General features: G+C 38.0%; 1 protein-coding gene across 2 annotated transcripts; it reads right to left on the minus strand.

Moving 5' to 3' along the window:
• Positions 1–1,247: 1,247 nt before the first annotated feature.
• LOC129758541 (F-box/LRR-repeat protein 6) lies at positions 1,248–23,669 on the minus strand. 2 transcript variants are annotated; one of them, XM_055756062.1, is made up of 10 exons: positions 23,532–23,669; positions 19,797–21,355; positions 14,049–14,375; positions 13,772–13,982; positions 13,542–13,711; positions 13,323–13,463; positions 13,093–13,260; positions 12,790–13,022; positions 3,815–3,949; positions 1,248–3,751 (listed from the first exon to the last, which is right to left on the minus strand). In XM_055756062.1, exons 2-10 carry the CDS (start codon positions 20,412–20,414, stop codon positions 3,550–3,552), a joined length of 2,205 nt encoding a protein of 734 aa, XP_055612037.1. In that variant the 5' UTR covers positions 20,415–21,355; positions 23,532–23,669; the 3' UTR covers positions 1,248–3,549. The 2 variants fall into 2 exon arrangements, with proteins under 2 accessions (XP_055612037.1, XP_055612039.1); XM_055756064.1 differs by having other exon boundaries at positions 23,499–23,612.
• Positions 23,670–27,666: the final 3,997 nt, after the last annotated feature.

Raw genomic sequence — 27,666 nt, forward strand, 5'->3', positions numbered from 1 at the left:
AAAATGACACAAAAATGACACAAAAATGACACAAAAATGACACAAAAATGACACAAAAATGACACAAAAATGACACAAAAATGACACAAAAATGACACAAAAATGACACAAAAATGACACAAAAATGACACAAAAATGACACAAAAATGACACAAAAATGACAAAAATGACAAAAATGACAAAAATGACAAAAATGACAAAAATGACAAAAATGACAAAAATGACAAAAATGACAAAAAATGACAAAAATGACAAAAATGACAAAAATGACAAAAATGACAAAAATGACAAAAATGACAAAAATGACAAAAATGACAAAAATGACGAAAATGACGAAAATGACAAAAATGACGAAAATGACGAAAATGACAAAAATGACAAAAATGACAAAAATGACAAAAATGACAAAAATTACAAAAATTACAAAAATTACAAAATTAACAAAAATTACAAAAATTACAAAAATTACAAAAATTACGAAAATTACAAAAATTACAAAAATTACAAAATTTACAAAAATTACAAAAACTACAAAAATTACAAAAATTACAAAAATTACAAAAATTACAAAAATTACAAAAATTACAAAAATTAAAAAAATTACAAAAATTACAAAAATTACAAAAATTACAAAAATTACAAAAATTACAAAAATTACAAAAATTACAAAAAGTACAAAAATGTAAAAATGTAAAAATGTAAAAATGTAAAAATGTAAAAATGTAAAAATGTAAAAATGTAAAAATGTAAAAATGTAAAAATGTAGAAATGTTAAAAATGTAAAAATGTAAAAATGTAAAAATGTAAAAATGTAAAAATGTAAAAATGTAAAAATGTAAAAATGTAAAAATGTAAAAATGTAAAAATGTAAAAATGTAAAAATGTAAAAATGTAAAAATGTAAAAATGTAAAAATGTAAAAATGTAAAAATGTAAAAATGTAAAAATGTAAAAATGTAAAAATGTAAAAATGTAAAAATGTAAAAATGTAAAAATGTAAAAATGTAAAAATGTAAAAATGTAAAAATGTAAAAATGTAAAAATTAAAAAAATGTTAAAATTTAAAATGTAAAATTTTAAAAATGTACAAATGTTGAAATGTAAAAAAAAATTGCAAATTTAACAACGTTGGATAAGTTAGCCAGTTATGTTTAAAGGCTTGAAGCATTTCTTTAACAAAAATGTTCGGTCAAAATAAAAACACCCAACTTTTCATATAAAACACATTTATTTAATAAAATAGCTTTTTTTATAATGATCATAAACAAAACGACTTTGTTGTTTTCAATAAAAATGTACAGTTTTTACTCCGCTTGTGTTTTGTTTTTGTTTGCTTGTTTTTCATTTTTTGTTTCTTTTATTTGTTTGCTAAATTTTTGTTTGTATGTTTCGCTCAATTTTGTTTGTTGTTCCTCAATTTTTTTTCTTCTCTTAAACCGTAATAGACTCTAAAAGCAACCGAAAGTGGCAAAAATTTTGTACGTCTTTTCGTCGACAACTTCAAACCAAACGCGGGTGGAGTTTTCGTTTTATTCATTTTTTGTTTTCTGTGTTTGACCTTAATGAATGCTAGGGTTTTGATTTTTCCCATTGCAAAAATGGGGAAGGTTTCCTTTGTTCTGTATAATAAATTATAGTTCTCTACTACAATAGAATCGATCACTATTTCTAGTCTAATCAACTCATTTATTTGATTTATTTTATTACAATTTGAATGTGTTTGTGTGATTTTCTTTTCTTCAAGTTTAATCTTGATTTCTCCGGGAAATGGTTTTCAATTTTCTGTGTGTTTTAACATTAGCTGCTACGTGTGTCGGTGTATTCGAACCATTTTTGCTACCGTTTATTTTTAGAGTGTAAGTTGTGCATGTGAGGGTGTGTATGTTGAACTTGTTTTCTTTCCGAAACTCAACTAGTGGTAAATTGAATCTCAAAATCTGGCTTTTCGATAGTTTAGTTTGTATACAACGCTCCTTTTTGTGGTTTGATTTTTGTATTTTTGTTTGTAAGTTGTAGCGTGAGTCGCGTGTGTTTTAATCTATTGAAAACCTATTTTTTAAATGTTTTCTTTTATTTTCTACAGCCTGCAGCTGCGAAATGTTTTTTAAGACGCATCTTTGTAATGCTGTCCCCCGGGAGAGAAACCTTAAGCTTAGAGCGACAAAATTATTGCAACAAGTGTTTCATTTTTAAAAGTTTTATTTTTTCTCATCTTTACTAGTACTTGATTACCTTAGCTGTTAAAGTAAAACTAAATAAAATATGACCGCCTTTAGTTTTTACAAACTACCGCATATAAAGTTTTTTTTCTAATCTACACTGTTATTTTAAGATCTTACCGACTACATTTTGTGTATAGAAATCCAGCTTAAATACGGAATCGTAACAATGTACAATAATATGCAGGGGTCCTTACTTAGTTAGCTTAATAATCGAACGAATTTACTTAACGTCAAGAGGATGGGATCACATAAATTTAGAAGCACGATGATTCATTTTTAACTTTGCTCGAATAATGGAGTTATGGATTTGAAAATAATTTTAGAAAGAAACATCAGTCTAATAAAACCAGATTTTTTTTGATCAGAAAGTCACAGTATAGAGAAAGTCGTTTCTAAACCAATCTCGATAAATGAACAGAACTCAAAATTAGAAAACTTTAAAGTTCGGAAACAAATCAGATTTGGAGAAGTTTAGATTATTTGGAGTGTCTTCCTAAAATTTTTCCTGTTCATTTTTTAAATTTTTTTCCGAACTCAGATTTCATATTTTTGATAAAAAATCGAGAAGGTCTAGCGCATTTGGAAAAAAATTAGAGAGCTAGCAGAAGATTGAAATTTTTTTATTGAAAAAAAATACTGAAAATTTCAAAGCTAACAAAATATTACATTAGCAGCATTTCCTCGTTTAAAAATGATGGTTTCGAAATTACCGAGTTAGATGAAATTTCTTGACGCAAAACTCTAACCTCAGGTTGTATGGAAAACATTCAATTTATTTACATTATTTTAAAATTTTCTGTAGCACTATATGCAAGTAATGTGTATCAGTTAGTATTTAATACCTTTTCTTTTAAACTAAAACCTGTTCAACAGACACTAGTTATGTAGCAAATAAATGGATTTCAGCAACTGTTGGTTTTTTTGGGGAAATACTTATCGCTACTTGAATGGGGTTTGAGAAGTAAAAATAACGTTAATCAAGCTGCGTCCACTGAGTAAAATTATCACAAAATCGTCTTTTATGCAAACACCCAAACGTACTTTGACACTTTTCTCAGCTTGAACTGTATTTATATCTTAAAAGATACTAACATTAGTTCTCGTTTGCGACAAAAAGCTACCGTAGTTGGGCTTATTTGCATAACCATGCCACATTATTAAATCGTAAATAATCTCATCGAAAAACATTTTATAACTACGTAGACGAACGTATTAGTAAATCGGACACGGTCGTGATCGTTCGCTGGATTCCAGGTGGAAACATCCACTTACCAGAATTCGACGGAAGATGAAGTTGCGGTCAGTTTTTTGGGAAATAAAACCTCTCCTTAATCGCTTTTCGGAAGCTTAAGGGTTACGCCCATATTTTCCCGCAATTCGGCCATCTCTTTCGGTCCTTGCAGCAGCCGTTTGACGCCGCGAGGAAGCCCCCGGCAGGAGGAAAGATTGATGGAATTGATGTGGGGACAGTGGGTCAGTACCTCTTTGACCGCTTCCGGGGAAACCGAGGAGCCGCAGAGATTGAGGTGACTGTAAGTAAATAATTTTATTATTATTCCAAACTCAAGAAACTAGAAAGTAAAGACAGCCTACTTCAAGGGGCACTCGGATCCTTTATCGGCCAAGGCCTTCAACGCTTCGTCCAACGGTTTGGTTGCGTTGGCCCATGCCAAGTCGAACTCGATCATGCTGTGAGCCCACTTGGAGGCGATCAGCTCCAGGCCGGACCTAGAAAAAAGAGAATTGTTGAAGTCTATCGTTCTAGGAAACTAGAAAATTGTATGAAACTCTAAATTTCCATGGAAAAAAGTTATAGATGTATATTTGCTCTTGATACCTTAACACTAAAGTAGCCCAAATCATTCGCCCTCCAGACCAATATGGCTCATAATTAGGCTTACGAAAAGGTCATATGTAATGTAGACTGTTCTAGAAATAATGAGCACACTTTCAAAATAATAAAAAAAAAATAGTTTTATTTAGTTTTATTTACCTTGTTTGGCACACTGTATCATTATTTGTGTCCTACCCAACACTTTACTCTTATTTTAAGAAAACCTTTAATCTTAAGCCAGACTTCGCACTTTTCCTCGAACATGACTCATATGCTCCTGCACAGTTGCATTACCCACCATTTTCACCATTTTTGGCCAATCCTTTTTAAATTTTCCGATGTCATCAGTCAGTTATGTATTTTCGTAGCTTTGCTTTGGTCGAAGCCCAAAAAAGTTTCGATTGTCCGTGTCTCAGGTCAATTTGGCGGATTCATGTTTTTTGACACAAAACAGACGTTTTGGCTTTCGAACCACCCTAGTGTATTTTTGGAGTAATGACGTGATGCCAAATCGGGCCAAAATATGACGGGTCCATCATGCTGCTTGATCATCAACAATAAACGCTTCTGGAGGCATTTGGCAACTCTGTTGTGTTTGTTTACATCCCAGGGGGGTGACAGCCCTATCCTTTGTCATTGATTTTGACAATCATCAAAATTACGGGCCCACGATATTGTGGGCCCATAACAAACCTGACATTTTGCTGTCAAGGAACCGGACTAGATGTCAAAACCTAGAGAATTATGAATGATTGCACACTAACACAATTATCGTTCTGGTTCCTCATTGGTTGAAATTTTGACTGTTTCAACTCTGTACTGCTTTGAGAGGAAAACACCATAAACGTTTCTCACGATGGATAGAAAAAAAGAAAAAGATTCTTGTTAGCAAGAAGAACCAGATTGTCACCCCCCTGTTACATCCTGATTTCTGCTCCCAGATTTAACTCGTTTTAAGGCTGTAATCCGACACCGAACCACCAATATCGCATCGCACAACCATCACAGCATTTGTTCGCTTCCATTTGCTATCTCACGTCGCCCCGTAACCTACCTTTCTGAAACCGCTATCGCTTGCCACTAAGATCCCGCCAACTGCGTACTCCCGCTGCCGATTACAAAACAGCTAAATTCCTCCTGTCGCCGACCATTGTGTGATACTTCATTACCCATTCCTGTACACAAGCATCGAAATAAATCAGTCCAGTTCTGCTGTGTTATTATTTCGACCCGATCACGATCACCACAATCGTCCGTCCCGCTTTAACCCCGGCATCATCGAAGAACACTCGATAACAATCGCTGTCCTCGTCACACATCGCAGGTACACTCAGAATCAAAACAACCCAAAACCGACTTTGCCAGGGCAGCAAAATCAAGTTCGGCTTGTTTTCTTAATTTTGGGGTGTTGTCTATGCACCAAAATCAAAGTTCGTAGCTCGAACTGACCACCCCAAACAAAATTCCCTGTTTTTTGAAAGGTTGTTTTTGTTCCCCAACGAGTCAGTCGTATACGATATATCGGTTGGTTGGTGGTTGGTAAGTAGATTTGAAAATTCTCACGATTCTCGCGCGTTATTTTATCAAATTTATAATTATTCATACGTGTTATCGAATGTAGATCACACAGAGATAAGCCACAATTCGAAAGCGAGCACTGCCATAAGCGATTCATAGAAACGAAAAAATACAAACGGCAGCTCAAAGAGGAATGTAAAGCTAACAGCTCCAGAACGGAAATCAGCTGTAACGAATGTCTTCGTCCGTTCCGCAGAAAAAGGGATCCGATGGATCAATTTGCCAGAGCACATCTGATAATCCCACGGTAAGTCCGATTCTGCCTATCATAATCAGTCTTATTTTTTCACTCTCAAACTCAACCGCAGGTACTAGTGTGAGTTTTGCCGGGAACAAATAATCCTCTATAAGGATTATGTTTGCCACCGGAAGCTGGCAAAACCCGTTGAATACAATGCACTATATTCATTAAAAACAAACAAAGCACAGCACGCTGCCTGCCAACTGCCTGTTTGGCCTGTTGCGATGGCACCAAAATTGTCGAAACCGGAAGAAGCGAATGGCGATCTGGAAAAACCCGGATTTGGTATTACAACTCACTGAAGACGGGAACTGCGGTTAACACTACGCTGGATGGTCCAAAAGGTTCTTAAAGGAGTGCCAATCTCCGGGAGGCAAGATAACATAAAACATTTCAAGACATTTTTCCTTCCTGGTTGGTGTGGTGATCACCACAATTAGAGCATCATTATGGTCTGGCAACTTGTTTTTGTAAAGAATATTTTAATTCTATAATCAATGAGGATTTTCATTAAAATAGATTTTATTAAATGAATAACAAATTGTCATTTTCTCAAATATTTTTAATCCCTTTTGATAAGTGGGTCATTAAATAAAAATATCCCAAAAAAATCCCAATGCCCCAAAATTAAGTTGCGAGAATGACGTTTATTCTCAAGTTTGAGAAAACCCCTGCAAACTCATTTTCGTCGGGAGCCAGTTTCATCCGATTTTGCGGCATTTCAACTTGGTTTTGGGTTATGACGGCCAAGAGTGTAAACAACAGACGTCATCTCGTTACCGTGGTGCCATCCCGAGCCAATAGATTTCTTATTTCGTCGTTTTGCCGATCACAGCGCCATCTTTTTGTCACTAAGGTAACAAAACTAGTATAAGAAATCATCATGGCTAAACATTTGTGCGAAAAGTGCGGTAAAGAGTTCGAAGGCCATTTTACATGCTGTAATGGGTTTTGTAGAGCCATTTTCTGTCTCCAATGTTCAGGAATGACAGAAAATTATCAAGAAATGATCGAATCGAATACTCATATCACCTGGTCGTGTTTGTTCTGCAAAACTTTATTGTCTAAAGCCCGGTTCTAAAACGCTATGGTGTCCCTTAATGCGTCGAACTCGACTCTTTCGAATCGGAAATGAAGGAAAGCATTCTTCAGGAAATTCGTCAGGAAATCAGAACCAGCCTGAACTCTGTGAAGCTTTGCAGCACACCGAAACCAAGCCTGAAAACTGTTACTTAGCGATCCCATCCTCTACGAGTAAAAGACGTCGAATCGACAGCATCGTTGACAATTCTGCTAGTATTCGTCCCACTCCAAAGTTGTGCGCAATCGGCAACAACCAATCTGACCTGGAAATTTTAGTGCGCTCACGTGAGACTTAGGGAGGTATACAGGATTCCTCACTGGTTGTATCTCTCTGGCATTTTCCCCTCAGCTCCTGAAGAACGAGTTTTGGCAATGGTCCGTGCCCATTTGGGTGTTCAAGAAGTGATGCTCGCAAAATTGATTCCGAAAGGAAGAGACGTTCGTTCGTTATCGTTCATGTCATATAAAGTGGGATTTGAAACCAAAGGCACTGTCAACTGAAACATGGCCCGCTGGTATTCGATTTCGCGAATCCATTGACACGAAACCTAGGCAGGATTTTCTGAAGTTCTCCTCTCAACTCGCTCCACCCCAAATACAACTTACTATACCCCAGAATCACCGAGCATCTCCACTATCGCAGTCTGCCCGAACCATATCCACACAACCCCATACGCTTCTCCAGCCCAATAAACAATTCACCCGGTTCCACATTTCACGCTATACCCGAATCACGAAATTTCGCAGCTTCGGCACCAAGTCTATCAGAACGCTGGTGGCATGCGCACCAAAACTAATGATTTCCTTCTTGCACTGATGACCTCTGATTACGATATTATAATGATAACTGAAACATGGTTGCGAGAAGACATTGCTAACTCCGAGCTGACTGATAATTATAATATTTATCGATGTGACCGTAACTCACAGACAAGTCATTTGCAACGTGGCGGTGGAATGCTCATTGCCGTCAAGCGAGGTATCGAAGCAACTCCATTTACTGTTGAAAATTGCGAATGCCTAGAGCAAGTACTCGTGAAAATCAAACAACACCGAAGAAATTTGTATCTCTGCTGTGCTTATTTCCGTCCTAATACTGACGTATCTACTTATGCCACGCACTGCACAGCCATTGAAGGAATTATGAGAATTACATATGTCCGAGAATGATGTTGTTATCGTAGCTGGAGACTATAATCTTCCGAATTTTATGTGGAGCTTTGATGAAATCACGAACGGGTATCTTCCTATGAACGCAACGCATCCACCGAATCAGAGTTGACAGTTGTCGAGACGACTCTAGCTGCTGGGCTATCTCAAATGTGCTCAAGAAAAAACGCAAACGGTAGAGTTCTTGACTTGATCTTTACAAACAGACCTAAGATAGCCGAGATCGTGAATCCCCCGAATTCTATCTTGCCAACTGACCGCCATCACCAACCGTATGCTGTTTTATTCGATTGCTTAGAAGAAAATGCTGTAATCGAAGACAAAAATCATCTCGAACTCGATTTTAGAAGATGTAATTTTCGCCTCGTAATAGAAGCACTAGCATCCATAGATTGGTCACAGCTTATTGGCTGCCTTTATCCCGATGAAGCTGTCTCTACGAACAGTTGCTAAGAATAGTTGCGCTTTACACTCCAAAGAAACGACCTTTCCAACATCAGTCGTACAAGCAACCTTGGTGGAACGCCGACCTTCGTCGTTTAAGAAACAGACCACGCAAGATACGCAAACGATACTTCTTAAATAAAACAGCAGCAAACAAAGCCGATCTAGCATCAACGGAAGCTGATTACTCAGCGTTATGCAACACTTTTTTCAGGGGATATGTCAATGATATGGAGAGGGAAGTGAAAAGCAATCCTTCTGAATTCTGGAAATTTATCAAGTCTAGACGTCGTACCAACAGCTTTCCACCGTGAGCATCGTTTTTTTTTCAAAACAATCACACACATATAGGATCTCAGTGAAACTTCATGTTTCTTTGAAGAGATCTAAATTCTACTTAAGACTAAGCGTACATCTTTCAAGGATATAATGGCTAGCATTTTACTAATGCTAACACCAGCAACCCACAGAAAGAGAACTACCCAAGCAACCAAAAGTTCGGATAACATTCCTCTATCAGGTTTAATCAGCTTAATCGAGTATGCTAATATAACTTCTTTTCAGCTCAATTTTTAAGTAGTTAAACGAACTTTAAAGTTGACTAAAAGTTCGCATAAATCGTCAAACAACTTCTAACCAGCTTCAAAATCCACTTTATAAGCAGCATAAAAAAATCGAAAAAATTACTCTTCCGCTCCTTCAATTGCCTTCTCAAGTCTGCTATTTTGATTCATATTAATCAACTATATTTGTTACTAACTCACATTACATTTAAAAAACATGTTCTTACCAAGCCTCGAACCCGAGCTCACCGCTTGAAAGTTGAGATCCATACTTATTGCCCTATATGAACATCATGAGTAGGCAACGATTTTACTCGATGTGATGATTTTCTTTAAAACGACTTCCAGGTTCATTATTTCTACTTAATTCCCACTTTCAAGCTGTTAAAAAGTTCTTCCGGAACTTAATGTGTACTTCATATAGTTGTTTCCCAAGTAACGCGATGTGTTTATTTATGCAAACACGTGTTGAAGTTCGAAAAAAGTAGATTTTAGCCTTTAAATCTACTTCAAAGTTTCTATAATACGAAGTTCTTTTGAACGCCCGTTGGAACTAATTAAAAACTTTCAAGTTTACAAAATAGTACAACAGAGACTTTTTACGAACTATTGAGCTGTACAAAAAGACTTGCAACCCTTTGATAGCTACTTGATTTTGAAAAAAATGAGAAGTACGTAACAAGTAGATTGTTTTTCTTCATACAAACTTTAAAGTTCCCAAAAAGTAGAAACAGAAACCAAAACAGTACTTTAAAGCTTTATTTGAGTATTGGCTGAACTTGACAAAGAATGAAGTTCCATGGACCTCGAAAAAGCATTTTGAACAGCAAAAAAGTTCCACAGAACTTTTGTACAGCTATATATGAACTTATTAGTTCGTTCCTTAAGTGATATTCGAACTTTTGGTTGCTTGGGTATGTTTGCCGTGACCAAGAATTGATCTCATGACCTCTGGCTTAGAAGACTTGAACGCTGTCCTCTAGGCCACGGTCGGCGGCGTTTGACGGGCGTTACTCCGAAACTGCCTGTGAGTCTGCAAACCTTTTTGCAGATTTCTTTAAGAGCGTTTATTCAACACAAATGCCACCTGCTACCAACGAAAACTTCGAAACATTGCCTGCATTTGACATCAACCTTCCTCAGCTGCTTCTAACCCAGCAGGAAGTTTTGAAAGCTCTGAAAACTATCGATCCGTCGAAAGGACCAGGCCCAGATGGCATTCCGCCGTGTCTTATACTGGGCATTGCGGAATCACTTGCCGAACCACTGCAAATCATCTTTAATCGGTCACTTAACGAAGGTATTTGCCCTAGCATTTGGAAGACGGCCCCTATAACACCAATACACAAATCGGGAAACAGTAATAGCGTGGAGAACTACAGACCTATTTCGATTCTCTGTTGCTTGTCAAAGGTGTTTGAGTCAATTATCTACGAGAGACTTTATAACGTTGCTAAACCAATAATAACCGAACACCAACATGGTTTCATGAAAAAAAGGTCAACGGTCTCGAATCTGATGAGCTACTCTGCCACACTTCATACAGATATCAGCAAAAAGCAACAAGTAGATGCCATTTACATAGATTTAAAAGCATTTGATAAAGTTACACATGAAATCGCCATCAAGAAAATAGAACGCTACGGCTTTCCGTCATGGTCTACAAAATGGCTCTACTCCTATTTGACAAACCGACGAGCATTTGTGAATCTACGAGGAATCAGATCTCAACCATTCGACGTCCCTTCCGGTGTTCCCCAGGGCAGCCACATGGGACCACTAATCTTTATCCTTTTTGTTAACGATCTTGCTTGTTTACTGCAATCCTCCAAATTGATGTACGCAGATGACCTTAAGATTTACCGGAAAATCAAATCACCAGTGGACTGTGCAGCACTTCAAGCCGACATCTCGACACTTTTGAACTGGTGCAAGTCTCATGGGATGGAAGCTAATGCCAGTAAATGCCGATGTTTAACTTTTTGCAGAGCTAGAACTCCACTTCGTTTTGCCTACAAAATGGACACAGAAGAAATGGGACGAGTAGTCTTGATTAAAGATCTCGGAGTTATTTTTGATCAGAAACTAAGTTTTTCAGAACACATAGCTGCCACAACCGCAAAAGCCTTTGCCATTTTTGGCTTTATTCGTAGAAACACTGTTGAGTTTGAGGATGTTTATTGTCTTGTCGCAGCGTTCTGGAATACGCCGTGGTAGTTTGGGTGCCGCATCAAACAGTGCACACTGAAAGAATAGAAAGGGTAAAAAAGAAGTTCCTACGATTTGCACTCCCTAGACTGTCGTGGAATGATGCCGTTCGATTGCCACCGTATGCCGAAAGATGCAATCTCATAAGTCTTGAGACCCTGCGACGCAGAAGAATATTCATCCAAGGAGTGTTTGTTTTTGATTTGTTGATGAACAATATGTCTGTTCAATGAATTCTAGTCGAAACGGGTCGAAACAAGTAGAAATGGATGGACAGTTGATCACCTGTCTCTTTCCAATTGACTTCGACCAATTTCTACTAAGTCGAAACTAATCCTGCTGCCGAGCTGGATTGGTTTCGACTAGTTTCTACTTGCTCCATTGAACAACGACCTGACTAGTTTCGACCAAAACTTTGGCTCGTTGAACATCTACCAGTTGATAGAAACCAGTTGAAACCGATTTTTACCAACCGTTGAACCAAGCTAATATCCAGCAACCATGCACATCCACATTCATGCTTCAGCGAGACGTCTTCGTCAACAGAACTTTTTGTGGATTCCATCTAGTCGCACAGTTTTAGCCCAAAATCACCCTTTGCATAATTGTTGTCGTGTTTTTAATGAAGTGTCTAACTTTTTTAATTTTAATCAATCCAAAGAAGTGTTTAGAAATAATACTCGTAATCTTAGAACATAACACATGTTTAGTTTAAGATATGTCTGTATGGTTTATATCAAAGACATTAAATAAATAAATCTGGGTGTTCATTGTTTCCGATGTGACGTACGGGCTAGACATTTTGCCGCACTCGCAAATTTTTCGGCGATAATGGCCTTCTCCGTTTCGGGGATTTTCTCGTCCTTGCGTTCAGTGAAGTATTGTGGCCCAGGAAGGCCGCAGACGTTTCATCGTCCATGATAATGCACGTCGAGGTCCCGAATTTTTTCGCCACATCCCGAACGGATGCCGATGGTTTCTGTTTGTAGGCATCCCTGACCTTTTTCTCGATAACAAGACTTACAGGACCAGATTTTCGACCACTCCTCGGTTCACCTTCAAATGTACAATGTTCACCATATTTTTTTATTAGCTGCCCACACCGCTCTGCGGTTCACATCCTCTTCTTTGGCCAATTTTTTCAATGAGATTCCACCCACAGTACACCACTTGTGCATGATACTTTTTCTCTTCTCCGGAGTAATTTGAAATGTAATCACAAACTAATTGTTTTTTTTATGTTATCACGTACAGAAATGTGTAAACAAATGGACGCAGGCATAAGAATTCGAAAAAAAATCGATTGAAAATTAACATAAGGTGTGCTTATAATTTCTGGAACAGTCTAAACCAGGGAAAGAGTTGTGTAGCGATTTTAGGGTAAAACGGAGCATATATGGAAGTTCAAAACTCCCTTAGATTCCCGTATCAAAACGACATTACTCACCCCGTATCCCTCGTAATAGAACATCCGGACAAGAAGAGATGCTTGAGATCCCAGGTTGGTAACCGAATCAGACTGTCGTGCGTTAACCGGGAGCAGCCCCGCACATCGAGCAGCTTCAGCTGGGTGCTGGTTTTGAGAATCCGCTGCAAAAACTCGTCATTGAACATGCGCGACTCATCGGCCAAGGACGCAACGGATAGTTCCTCCAGTAACGGGAAGCCAGGAGATTCCATCTGCGGGAACGATTTAGAAATTTGTAAAGAAAGAGAATCATTTTTGTGACTGTTTTATAAAGAAACGAACCTGCTCCTGTAACGTGGCCGTATTGAAGTTGATGTGGGAGTTTGTTATTCGGAGTACCTTCAACTGTTGGCAACCGTGCTGCAGCTGTTCTATGTTGAGTATACCGTGAGAGATGGCAACGGTTGTAACGTTGGACAGATCAAGAAGCTGCAGGTTGGGACATTGTGTCTGAAAATGGATAACACGTCTTTACATTTGTTATCAAAGCCGAAAATAAGATAACAGCTTACCGATAGAGCTTTGATGATTTGTGGAATGCCGCTGAGTCGATTATGCGCCAGGTACAGATGCGTTAAACGGTCTCCCATGAGCGCTATCGCGTTACATAAGGAAACCTGTCCGACGGCTGTTTTGTTGGCGTTGACCTCGGCCTTGGAAGAATAAAGAATTAAAATCTTCGAAACACCTTGCGCAGAGCGATACATTGGAAATAATCTCATCCAACTTACATTGACTGAGCTGAGATCGATCCTCTGGAGGTTCTTGAACTCCTGGACAAGAAACGTCAGATGATCCGAAGTGAGTGCCTTCCAACCTGTCAGGGTGATGCTGATCAAGTTGGGGGCCGCCACCAGTAACTTATCCAGAACGCACTGAACATTAGTTACCTTCCAGTTACCTGAGGAAAAAAATAATGATCATTGAACCGGATTTTTTAAAAAGTTGCCGAAAAACTTACCGAAGCTAACATCCGTACTATGCCGAAGTCGGTTCTCAATCAACCATTTAAGCTTGATCTCGGTTTTAAACCGATCTTTGGTCCAGTTGCCGAGATCTACCGTCCGCCAGAGGGAAGGCACCAGGGAAGCTTTTCGCCAGGCCGAACACACTTTGCCGAACCGAATCAACGAAGGTATGCAACCGTCCTCCTGTATCACTTGCTGGAAGATCTGTAACAACAAAAACGCAAGGTCAAAGTACCTCCTTAAAACCCTTCAACAAAACCTGCAACTAACCATGCACAGCACGTGCTCCGGTAGCTGGTCGGCCCAGACGCTCTGATCTTCGGGCCGTTTGTATTCTTCCTCCATCTTGTCGGTGTTGTTATTGCTGGTGGTGGTGGTGTTGCGGGTACGGGTTGCGCGATTGCGCGTTCGGTTCGGGCGCCGAACCCGTTTCTCCGGGGTATCCGAGCCGGCATCGTCGTCGCTATCGGCATCCAGATCGGTAAGGTTCCGGGTCGGTTTTCGGGTCCGCTTGCGGCCGGCCCTCTTTGGTTGTTGTACTATCGCATCAGAAGCCTTCTTGATACACAGTTTTATGCCGATTTTGTTATCGCTTATCTGAAAATGGCAGTTAACAAAAAGAAAAAGAAAATATTGAGAATTAGATTAGACCAAAAATATTCAAAACAAAAAAATCCAGCTAAAAAACTTGTTTTTAAACTAAAAGCAGAACAGATTGTCGTTCTTTTACGATTATAATAAATTATACTCAAGAGAGACTTTAAGCGTCTCTTGCGATGCCGATTTTTTCACATTAGCCGAAGGATTGAGTTTTACAATTTTCATCCTAGAAAGTCTAACCATATCCAAGTCAGTATCCAAAAGCCACATAGCGAAGTAAACAGTAGCGTTCAAAGTTCATATTTAGCTGATAAAAAGGAACCCAAAGGAATTGAAAATATTTTTCTTCTCGAAACTAGTTCCGAACTCTATACGATCTTAAATAGTTCAAAAAATGGATATTAGCAAATTTTGTGCCTTTGTCATTTTGGAAGTCTTCGTGCTTTGCAATGGATCGTAATTTCATATTCAAGTTCCATACCGCAGTAGTTGGTTTCGAATCTTTAAGACATTTTTTTTTTAATTCATTCCTTGGAATCGAAAAAAGGTTAAATATATCTTTGGGACTTGGAGGCAACGAGCGTGACTTGGTGGTGGCAAAGTGAACTCTTAATTCGAAAGATTACGATTCAAAGCTACCGAGTAAACAGACCTTAAAAGAAGTAGAGTGGATAGTTTTAAAGCTCTCAACATGGTTAGAAAAGGAATTTTGAAAAATTGAATTTGAAGAAGCTGAAAACTGATTGATATCCTTTCCAGCTTGGTTATGAGTCGAAAAAACTATTTTTTATAATTGTGTGGCATGCTGAACCTCACTTTAAATAGCTGAGTACGTTTTTAAAACCCATTCAATGTTACTTTTGTTTATTTTGAGAAAAAAAAGAAACATTCATCATTTCGTAGGATAGTAAATATTCGTATTTCCTATTTTAATCATCAGAAGCACTGAAAATTTCAACAGCAAGAATCGTAATCGTAAAAACTAACAGCAGCAAGCTTTTGCCTCTCGTTCGACAGTCTTTTTTTTTCAGATTTGAGTGTGAAAAACAGAGATCCTATTCAGCAAACATTTCTTTAGCTTTATTCTTATGTTGTTTTGATATACGTTCGATTTACATTATTGAATGATCGTATGAAAGTTGAAAAACCAGCATTTACATACCAGAATGGAGGAAATACTCATACATAAATTTCATTTCTTTCTAAAGCGACGAAAACTAAACAATATTGGGCGTTATTCGACACTTTGTTCGTACCTATCGGCAGTGATGTCAACCTTCCATATTTTGTCTGGATCTTCCAGACTTTTTGGACTTTCGTCAGACATTTTTTCAGGTTTCCAGACTTTCAGACTTTTGTCATTTCTTCCAGACTCCAGACTTTGAAGTTTGGACAAAAAATGATTAACAAAACAGTGAAAATTCAAAATTTTCCTGGCGAAATGGCAGGAAATGATTCGATTTGTAATTGAAAAGTGATGAATGCTACGAAGTGATATGTAAAACAGAGGGTTAAGCTTAAAAAAAGGGCACCACCTATAAAGCCCACCATCCAGACATTTCCAGACATTTTTTCAAAATCTTTAAGACTTTTTTGGATAAACAGTTGGCATCTCTGCATCGGAAGAATGCAAGAGAGCGCAAGATTTCGCTCTCATAGCCTTCAAATCGTTGCCATATTTTCCAGCTCTCTCATTGATCAATATTACTCAATTCTCATCTGATTTTTATCCATCTGGATGTACTGCTGGTTGCAGAGAGAACATGATCATGATCTTCTCACTCGAAGCCCGCGTGGGAGCAAAATCATTTCATTATTTACGAACATGGAGGCCTTTCTATTTACCATATCCGATTTAACCTGACTTCAGACGACATTTTTTACGATCTTTTCACTATGCAGTGGGAATTGTGATTCGCAACACCATTGTAAACGTCTGATTTGAATTTGAATTTCTGATACGATTTCAATTTCATGTTTGCTGGGTAGCCTTCCTAGGTGACATTAATACACTAGTTGTTGCTTTTTTTCATTTTCCAGTAGTTTCTTGAGTCAAATGCTGCTATTGTAAGGTTGCCAGATTTTTTTCAGCGCGCATCCGGGCCGGACAAATCCGGGCTGTTTTATCTTAAACTCTGGCAAAATCCGGTCATTTGATTTCAAAATTGACAACCAAAAATCCAGGCAATATCCGGGCAAATTTAAGCAAAACTCAGGAACTACTCAAAAAAAATTAAGAAAAAAACCAAACAAGAATCTTATTTTTATCAAAATGCAACAGCAGATTTTTAATCGGATTTTAGGCTTCCAAAAAACCTTCCATGAATATTTTTAAAAAAATCGTTTCTATTTAAATAAAACATTTTTAACGACTTAATTTGTTTTTATTTGTTTGAATTGGAAAATAAAGTTTATAAATCCGGGAAAAATCCACGCTTTTTTCAAGGAAATACGGGCAACCCGGCCGGATCGGACTTCTCCCAAACCGAGGAATCTTTCTGGCAACCTTAATTTATTGGCAAAAATGTTTATATTCATGAGCTGTGCTAGATCTAGCCTTCGCCGAGCCCTCAGAATGTGAGTCCGACCTGGATCTGCGAAATAAAGTGAAATCTGAACAAGTCTATTGCGCATCTCATAAAATCTTCGAAAGGCTCCACCACCATGTGTTCAAGCGAGCTGGTATACGGAACGTAAGCTCACATTGAGAATTAAAAATGATTATTATTAAAACTCACCGAAAAACGTCGATAACGTCGAAGTATAAAAAATCGCGGTGATAAAACCAAAAATCCAACTTAAATCCAATAAAGAATGCGATATAGGTCAAATCAAATCTGACCGGGATGCCAAGACATTGTGTCAAACTTCCCGGATTTTGCCTGGGTTTATTCAGATTATTTTCTAAATCAAATTAAAAACTCTTTGATAAATTTCAGATTTTGTGTTTGAAAACGATCCGCAAAAAATATTAAATAAAAAAAAGTGTTATGGTCAGATACAGTTTCTACACTGCTGCTGTAAGTCAATAAAAAATTTAAATTTTAAGTAATTTCCTTTCTTTTTTCTTTTGTATGTTTTAGAATAATGCCTAGATTTTTTGTAGGTTTTCTCTATGCTTTTACAAATTTTTCAATAATCGCCCTTAATTGCCCGACCATGTGGATACATGTGGTAGAAATTATGGTATGCTTTAGGTTAAACATCATCAATATTTTTAACTATTTTGAAAATATCTTGCTCAAATTCGATCTTTATTTGGTTCAATATCAAATAAGCGATATCAAATAGCTTGGCACCTGTAGACATGTTTTGTCCCAGATTTCACATGAATCAAATGTTTTTGGTGATAAACGCCCTAGAAGCGACAAGTCATCTGATATCATTTCTGTTATTGGTAACATTTTGAAAATATGTATTCGGTATTCGGCCGTTGCCCGAACACTACTAGCCTAGCGAAGTATTGCATGAAAATTACTCATGCAATATCCCATTAGGCACCCAGCAGTGCTGCCAATTGAATTTATTGTTTTTCAATGCCAAAAGACATACCCCTGTTAAACAGCTAATAACTTTTTTGCCTAATAAAATAAGACGTTACGGTCTTCGACAAAGTTGTTCAGCGAAAAATTTCCTTTCCAGAATTTGTAATTTGGCACAAAAACCATGAGCACGATAGGTTCCATAGGAAAAACAGAAACGATGTTGATTTTTCAGTAAAAAATATTCTAATTTCCCATACAAACCTAAAATTCAAATTCACTCATGTAAACGTTACTTAAAAATTCTGCTAAAAATCCCCCCAAACGACCCCAAATCGACTCAGTCTATGTAGTGTTGAATGTCAGCAGGCTTGAAGGTATCAATGTCTTTAAGGCAGAATCGATTTTCATAGCTTGGCAAGCGAAAAGGGTCTTGCCAGGTCAGGTGTCTAAGGGCGTACCGCAAGAAGCGCCTCTGGAAAGCCTCGAGCCAATCGTCATCGTTCTAGAGTAGGGGCACCAGATAGCTGATGCGTATTCAACAATAGAACGAACAATGCTGCAATATATGCTTTCAGGCCAAACACGTCATTGCATTGAGGTCTTTCGCTACTCTAAAAATGAAACCGAGACTCCTGGATGCTTTGACAATGACGTAGTTGGTGTGTGCCTTGAGTTGCAGGCGCTTATCTAGGATTACGCCAAGAACTTTAATGTGGTTCACACCAAGAAAGTACTCCGCAATTAAAAACTGCCGCTTACGAGAAAAGATGATGACTGCATATTTACTGCGGTTACATTGCAGAAAATTTATATCGTCGTGGTCGTGTAAAGCAGTTTAAGGTCATCAGCATAGCAAAGTTTGTGGCCATCGAGGAGTGAAACACGTCGTTAAAATAAATTAGGAATATAATCGGTCCTAGATGGCTACCTTGGGGCACACCGGATAAGGCAGGGAACTGCCAGGAAAAGGTGTCTCCCGTTCGAACAATCAATTTACGGACAGTTAAATAACTATGCAATCAGCCAAGTACAGTACCATAGAAGCCTAAGCATTCGAGCTTTCCTATGGAAATTTACAGCTCAATGCCGTCTTTTTGCCGTCTTCAGTCGCCGCAGTTCAGTCGTGACCCAGAGAATTCGCAGATTTCCACAGCTAGAGCGTTTTGGAACGTGGCGATTGATGACATAATTCAGAAAATGTTAAAAGGTTTCAGCAGCCCCAGTTGATAGTGGCCAAGATGCGAGATATGTCGTCGAAGTTAGCGTTTTTGAAGTCGAGGTAGAAGGCTGCTAGTTTTCTACAGTAGCATTCAGCCTAGTTTCTTCAAGCGATGCCAATAGAGCAGGGTGATGTGGAACTACTTTAACAAGCGATGCTGGAGCGAATTCGATGGTCGGTTAACGAGATACAAATCAACTTTGAATGTCCCAGTACTTTTTTCTGCACAAAATTTCACTTTCTTTATTTTTGCATCACTGAAGCTGTGAAATTAACTAACAGCTAACATATTTTAATACCTCTAGTAAGTTTGAAATATACACATACCTTATAGGCTTGAAGCTATTTTTTTATTTTGCCTCATTCATCATGACGAATGTGTGACGAAACTTCAACAGCGATTTTCTTGAAACATGTCAAGTAGCTCAAACGACCTGTTCAAGTTTGACTAAAACTCAGTTATTTTTTCTCAGTTTTGTTTTGACAGTTTTCTTTGGTGTGTTTGGAGTCCTAGCTTCGTGAGCTATAGCTTGTACGTCTGTTTTCTGTTGTTTGGCTGAACTGTTGTTGAAAGTTTAGGAAACCGGAGATTCACAATAACTCAAAATCAATCAATTATAAAGTCAAAAAGTCAATATTTTGCACCAAGTCTTTTATATCCTTTCCTTAGATGTGTAACTTTAAAAGCTCAGACTTAACAAACTATTAACTCACCTGACTTTGATACATGGCCACCATGCCTCGCCGTTTCGGCCGGCCGCGCGATTTGTTCATTTTTCTGTCCAAATCACGCATCGTTGTCGGTTTACCCGAAGATTTAACCACCGCCATGCTGCGCCCGTTAGAAATTGGGGCGATGTGAATTTTTGGCGCCATCTGCGGCACCCCACCCGCCGCCAGTTCCGGCGGTTGATCCGTGGAAGAGGATGAGCTTGCTTCCGGATCATCGGGATTGGCGGAAACCATGGCGCACGGTATACTGCTGGAGTCGGTATTTTCAACGAAATCCTGTTCCGGCTGCGAGTCGGTGGTCTCTTGGCAGGTATTGTCTGAGTAGGTGTGATTGACTGCCAGGGCAATGTTTTCGACTGTTTCCTCGGGCGTGGTTCCGGACTCCGGATGAGGAGACACTATACTGCCACTGTCTTGGGAGGATTGCGATTGTTCTTCGAGCAGATTGTTGGGATGGCCGGCTGATCTTAGTAGGACATCTTCCTCGTTGTTGTTATTGTTGTGGTGATGGTGCAGAACGCGTTCGTCGTCCGGCGACTCGGGTATCAGAGCTTCCGAACGAAGCTCCGGAACAATACTGGGTTCTGCTAACGTTTCCATCTTCCTCAAAGTATTTTGTAAAGTTTGTATCGGAAACTGAGTAACTGTGATGAATACTACTGAGATTCAACCGATCTTCTCATTGAACTCATGTTTCTTCGCGGTTGTGGGAATGTGAACTCCGGAGATCTTCTTAGGAATTGCGAAACTGTTTGATGCGATTTTTCATTGATTTTACATCACAAGCCCATGGTGTTAGTTCATATTCAAAAATGAAGAATGCCTACATTTTTTAGTTTTTATTTTCCGTATCAATTGCTTGCGTATAAGTTGTACGTGTTTACATTAGGACCCAACACAAGCAAACGTTTTTCCGTAGCCCTTTCAAACGTTCCAGTGCACTGTCGGCGCGTTAGTATTGGTGTTCACTTAAAACCATTAATAACTTTTCGTTTTGACGAAAAACCATTTGAAAACGTTCATTAGCACTTGTTTAATAAGATTAACCCACGAATTTCGGCACAAAAATCACAAGTAAACCACCAATAACACTCTTATAATGTCGCACGAAAATAACTCACAGGTTTGACATGGAAATTTTGTCAACAGAACGGATCATGTTTATAGACGACTGCCAGCAGATTTCTACTTTTCAATCAATCCACACCACCTTGAGTGGAAAGCCCACCCATACACACACCAGCTCGCTTTATTATCTATTATTTTTGGTGGATCTTACACACACACTGGCAACAATTTCTAACAAATGTCATAAATTGTAAACAAGACATTTTTTTTGCCAGCTTTTGATCACTTTTATTGCACTGTTGGTACAATTTCCTTAGCGAAATTTGTAATTCTCATACGCAGTAAACACTATGGCACCGATTTCCAGTTTCGAATGCTTGGTAACAGTTTTGTAAACATCTTTTCCTGCACTTTCCTTCAGAGCGATTGGAAACAAGCCACCTACCGTGAAGATTTTTACACCGTACACAAATCTAGGGAAGAGAGAATCGGAAACATTGAAGGGGAGATAAACTAGTGGTCTCGTTTCAACTTTTGTCTTTTCTCTGTCTTGCTTTCCAGTAAAAATGTTCGTTGCTTAAAATTTGGAATGCGTATTTATGATTTTTTTTATCAACTGATAGTGCTAATCTTTTTATCAAATAATCAACTATTAACTATCTTAGAAGGATTTAGAAAACAATTCTAGTGTTACTAGCTTCTAAGTTGTTTTCAATTTTTAGAAGTTTAAAAACTAAACATTCCAAGTTTATTTTAGTTTGATAGTAATTGTTAGGATAAAAGATTTCATTTGACTCTTTCTAGTCAGAAAATTTTGACATCTGAATATTCCTTTTAAATTGGATAGTTGTCCGTTACGAATATTATCATTAAAAATCGTCACTGATTTCTGTCACGAAAAGTGACCCACACATCTCTCATGGCTAAATTGGCGAGATCCATGAAGTGGATGAGGAATTGTTAGAAAATTGCCACAAGTTCCTCTTTTGGTTTCAGTTTTTTCTTGAGGTTGTACGACAAATATGCTATGATTATTATTGGTTCTGCTTATATTTGCCAGTCATTTGCTTGTTCATTCCCCAAAATCCAGAAAGGAGTGATATTCTCTGAAGCCTTTTTCGTATTCTACAGGTTGAATCCAAGGATGCTTAGATCGGTCACTTTCATCGGCTGTTATTTGTATCTATCTGGGACCTTCTAGTCCTTTTTCAATGATATACTTCTTTAATTTGCAAGATCAATACCAAAAGTGAAAGATATCCTTCAATCTGGCAACTTTGATTAAATTTCAGGAAAATCTCTCCCGAATATTTCGATCTCTATCTGCATAGGAGAAAGAAAAGATCAAGAATGTTGAAGATGAAAAGAGAGGTATGATATTTACAACATTTCGGGAGGGTCCCTTTTCAGTCGACATTTTCCTATCAGTGATCAGCTGTAACCAAATTTCATTCAACTTTGCTTCTAATTCTTTAAATGATGAACATCGGAAGCTTTGATTCTTCCGTTTTCAAATCTCGAGCAGCATCAACAGAAAATATTCTTCGGGTTATTTCATCCGGCTTCAACAGCAGAAGAAAACTGTTTTCATGATCTAACAAGAGAGAGAAAAGAGATAGGACAATTATTTACTCGCGCACACACTTGTAAACAAGAAACTAGCCTGGCACCAGAGCAAGAGGGAGCGAACACTGAGAGCTACTCGCTAATTTTGAAATACCCAGAGCCCGGCTGCATTTTACCCAGACATCGCCTGTTGTATGACGCAGCCGTCGCTTGATCTAAAACGACTCAGTTTTTCAGAGTGAAAGCTACTCAGACGACACGAAATTTGGCACTCAGCGAATTCGAGTGCTTGAAGGCGACAACTGAGTAAATGTTGATCAGTTTGCTCAAGACCTTCCATCATTTATCGCTTTTGACTACAATAATTACCAGAAAAACCAAATTCTTAAGGTAAATATTAACTTTTGATAATAATTTGTGAAGAATCAGACGGTATAAATTTATCTCAGGATAAAATAAAGGAATATGCGAAGAAGGATTGTTCTCGGAGTGGCACTAGCAGTAGCAAGGCTAAACAAAATCCGGTTTCGGGGCCAATTAAATTCTGTTGCTCGAACGGATACGGAAAGATGATTCCGTTGGAAAAGCAGTTGTTCCGGAGCGAAAAAAGTGAAAAGATATACGAATCATGATCATAAAATTGTTAATTTTTTGAAATTTTATAAATATAGATTTATTTTAAAATATTAAAAATGTTCACTTTTTAATATTCTGGTCAACATATATAACTACATTCTTATTCATTTAACTGGATTTTACTATTACTACCATAAAAAGCGGCCAGAATCCGCTCCGAAATCATTCGCGCATTCTGAGTAACCCTGACTCAGTTGTCGCGAAAAGGGCGATTAGTCAGATCTGAGTAAAGGCCATTTAGTCAGAACTGAGTAGGTGCGGTTTTGGCGACAACTGAGTAACCGTCACTCTGAACTGAGTAGCTGAAAGTTAGCGAGTAGAGAAAAAAAAACGCTTATGCGTTGCATTTGCTTTTGCTATGCTGAGCATTATTTTTAGGTCAGAAACACTGGAGATCTTTCACCGCTTCTTCACCGATTTGCCAGCTAAGCAGGAGAGATAATTCACCTGCTAGTTGAACAAACTATCATCAAACTTCGATAATCGAATGTAACTTTATCGCGAAACTTTTTCCCGGATCGAACTGAATCGGTCCCTAATCAAATCACTCCCGAAAATTGCCGAAAAATTATAGTTTGATTGCAAAATCCAAACGCTACCTTTTAGCTTCGTTCAATCGCTAGTAAAAATCGGTTTCAACTGGTTTCTGTCAACTGATAGATGTTCAACGAGCCAATGTTTTGGTCGAAACAAGTCGGGTCGTTGTTCAATGGAGCGAGTTGAAACTAGTCGAAACCAATCCAGCTCGGCAGCAGGATTAGTTTCGACTTGGTAGAAATCGGTCGAAGTCAATTGGAAAGAGACAGGTGATCAACTGTCAATCCATTTCTACTTGTTTCGACCCGTTTCGACTAGAGTTGATTGAACAGACATTTTGCAAACACCACTGCGTCTACACAATCTGTGAAATCGTTTTAGGACTTTTCACACACTGATTGGATATGAGCTAGTTTGAGAGTTAGCTCGCATCAACAGCTTCGTTCAATCGTAGGTAGAAACTGGATTCGGCCAATTTCTATCAACAAGTAGAAGTTCAATGCGTCAATGTTTTGGTCGCAACTAATCAGGTTGATGTTCAATCGAGCATGCTTTCAACTTGCAAGCTGAAATTGATCGAAACTAGTCAAAACTTATCCAGCTCGGTAGAGAATTGCAAAAAGACAGCTGATCAACTGACAATCTATTTCTATACCTGTTTCGACCTATTTCAACCAAACTTCATGTCTGTTCAATCAACTCTAGTAGAAACGGGTCGAAACAAGTAGAAATGGATTGATAGTTGATCACCTGTCTCTTTCCAATTGACTTCGACCGACTTCTACCAAGTCGAAACTAATCCTGCTGCCGAGCTGGATTGGTTTCGACTAGTTTCAACTTGCTCCATTGAACAACGACCTGACTAGTTTCGACCAAAACATTGGCTCGTTGAACATCTATCAGTTAACAGAAACCAGTTGAAACCGATTTTTACTAACGATTGAACGAAGCTTTCATTGAACAAACTAAACACTTCAGATGTCTTGCTCGCTCGCTCCAACCAGGGGTGTCAGGTGTCCTGATTTTTCAGGATTTGTCCTGATTTTTGAGAGGCCGTCCTGATTTTTCAAAAACGCTAGAATTGTCCTGATTTTTTAAAAATGACCTTTAAAATGTCCTGATTTGTCCTGATTTTTGAAAAATATCTAAACTTTAAATGAATTTATTGTTGAATGGTGGGAAAATCAAACGAATCTTCTATAAAATAGTTAAACCACAGAGTTTCAGTGGTTAAACTAATTTAACCGATGATAATCTTTGGTTCAAATGATATTTAAATAGTGTTTTTCGTTGTTAACTTCAGGACATAGAAAGTTCTTCTCGCTGTAGTTGCATAACTTTAGGCGTCTTCAGCACCTGAATTTCGCCTTTAGTTATGCAATCTAAGCAGAGCTGCATGTTATTTTCATCAATTTAGTGGTGTCCTGATAAATCCTGATTTTTATCATTGCGGTGTCCTGATTTTTATCAAAACCACTTGGCACCCCTGGCTCCAACAGTCAATCGATCTGTTTTGTTTTCGTTTGACAGCTCTTTGGCGTCTTCTTTTTGCTTCTTTTGGCGTCCTCTCTTTCACGCACTTGTTTGATGCAGGGTTGTCAACTATTTTTCAGAAAAGTCTGGAAGATTTTTAAAAAATGTCTGGAAATCTGTGGAAATGTCTGGACACCTAAGTTTTGTAGGTGGCTACCTTTTTTTTGTTGCAATTTTAATTTTTTGTTGTCACCATATCAGTCACGTGCTCTTTCTGAGTCTCTATTTAACATACATCTTCAAAGCATTTGCCAATATTTATATAGGTTTCGAACAATTATGACTTCATAACTCATAAATTCTAATCATTCCCTGCCATATTACACAATGACCAAATTGAATTTTCATAGTTTCTTTGAACAATTTATGTCCAAACCAAAAAGTCTGGAATTGTCTGGAAGAAATGTCAAAAGTCTGGAAGTCTGGAAACCTGAAAAAATGTCTGCCAAAGGTCCAAAAAGTCTGGAAGATCCAGACAAAATCTGGAAGGTTGACATCACTGGTTTGATGTTGCCTATGCTGAGAGAATGCGAGAGAGTGCAACAGGCAATCAGAAAAGAACGTTGTTTACCTGATTTTGAGTATAATGCTTTAGTTCCTAAAATTTACGCTAGAGGCGCTTAAAGTTTGAATTGACGGTTAAATGAAAAAAAAATCTCGGAAAGAAAATTTTAAGTTATGAATGCTGAACTCTGAACCATGTTTGCTTCTTTTTTATAAATCAAAATTAAGTTTGATCGTGGTTCAAAACATAGTTCGATTCTATGAACTTAAAATTGAGTTCCCTTTTCTCCCCTTGGGACATTTCAAAACGTTGTTCAAACTTCGAACTCAAAATCAATCCCTTTTTTATTAATGCAAAACCGTGCAACAAAAAGCTTTTTAGTTGATTTTGTTCTAATAAGAAGCGGATCGCCATAATCAAGTTTTGCCGAAACATTTATCATCGGTCCGGGAGAAACTTCGAGAAGTCAGTCCAGCGGTATGTAATAACATATTAGGTGGTTTGAATAAAAAAATAGCAATTGCTTCGATAGCTTTTACTTAGCTCGAACTTTGGAATGGCAAAATTTGAAAGCATTTGCTCAACTACATATGAAAAAGCAGAGTAGAACATTTACTTTCAACCAGCTCCGGATAAAAAATATGCATGCCATTAGGAGTATTTGACTCACAAAACTGCTCGAAAATAGCAAAAGCAATTACTAGAGCTTTATTCATATCGGCCATTGTCCGACAGTTATCACCATTTGCCTAATCTTGGATTTAATAATATATTAAATTTATCAGGCTGCTACCGACCTGCTGTTATAAAACAAAACAATTTAATTTTGAGTTTGAAAACAGGAGCGTGTGATTTCAGAAACTTAAAATAAATATGAAATTCTGAATCTGAATGCTGAAATTTGAATCTAAGTTCTGAACCTTCTTTAGAGCAGTAATAGAATACGTTATCAGCTTAACCTATTTTGTATATTTGTAAATTTGAGTTATTTTTTTTTGTAAATTCTTTATTTGAAACGGCTCATACCTTTAGGCTTTAAAGAGCCAAACTCGTTGTGTTTGATTACAATTGTTTGCTTAAATCTAGTTCACTTTTTTAGAGGAAAAAAGAAGATAGATAGAGAAATACGAAAATAAAAAGAATTATAGACGAAGGTCAATAGTTTTTAGAAAAAAGTATATTTCAAACATATAGTCCAAGTCCATCACAGCTAACACATCCCTCACTGGAACGTTGGGTGGCTTTCCTTGGGCCCGAAGGGAATCTATAAAGTTTTCTCTGGCGACAAGGTGGTCCTCACACGACCAAACAATATGCTCGATGTCATGGTAACCTAGGCCGCAACCGCATAAATTGCTGCTAGCAATATTTATACGATAGAGTACCGCATTCAAGGAAGAATGATTGGACATGAGGCGGGAAAATATACGAATAAAATCCCGACTCAGGTTCAACCTATTAAACCAGGGTTTAAGGCTTACCTTTGGGATAATCGAGTGGAACCACCGACCCTTCTCATCCTCGTCCCATTTGCGCTTCCAGTTGATAAGAGAGTTTCTCCGAGCCAAGAAGTAAAATTCGTTGAATACGATTTCACGCTGGTAAATGTTGCCTTCCATCGCACCCACCTTTGCAAGGGAATCTGCCCTCTCATTGCCTATTATCGAGCAATGTGAGGGGACCGAGACAAAGGTGATGGAAAAGCAACGTCTTGATAAAGTAGTCAATATATAGCGTATCTTTTCGAGGAAGTACGGCGTGAACTTTCCTGGTCTTACAGAGCGGATCGCTTCAACAGAGCTGAGACTATCAGTAATAATAAAGTAGTGTTCAACAGGTCGTGTGGCGATACTATCCAAAGCGCAATGAATAGCAGCTAACTCTGCTATGTACACAGAGCATGGTGACTGGAGACTGTAAGAGGCGCTGAAGATTTCGTTGAACACTCCAAATCCTGTTGATTCCTCTATAAGTGATCCATCGGTAAAGTACATTCTATCAGCATCG

This window comes from Uranotaenia lowii, chromosome 3 (genome assembly GCF_029784155.1).
Source record: "Uranotaenia lowii strain MFRU-FL chromosome 3, ASM2978415v1, whole genome shotgun sequence".
Classification (NCBI taxonomy): domain Eukaryota; kingdom Metazoa; phylum Arthropoda; class Insecta; order Diptera; family Culicidae; genus Uranotaenia; species Uranotaenia lowii.

Excerpts from the sequence above, each read along its gene's own strand:
- LOC129758541 (XM_055756062.1), bottom strand. The coding sequence starts at position 20,414 with ATGGAAACGTTAGCAGAACCCAGTATTGTTCCGGAGCTTCGTTCGGAA. Across the intron at positions 13,712-13,771 it reads TAGTACGGATGTTAGCTTCG|GTAACTGGAAGGTAACTAAT; the intron begins GTAAGTTTTTCG and ends TTTTTTCCTCAG. Across the intron at positions 13,464-13,541 it reads TCGATCTCAGCTCAGTCAAT|GCCGAGGTCAACGCCAACAA; the intron begins GTAAGTTGGATG and ends TATTCTTCCAAG.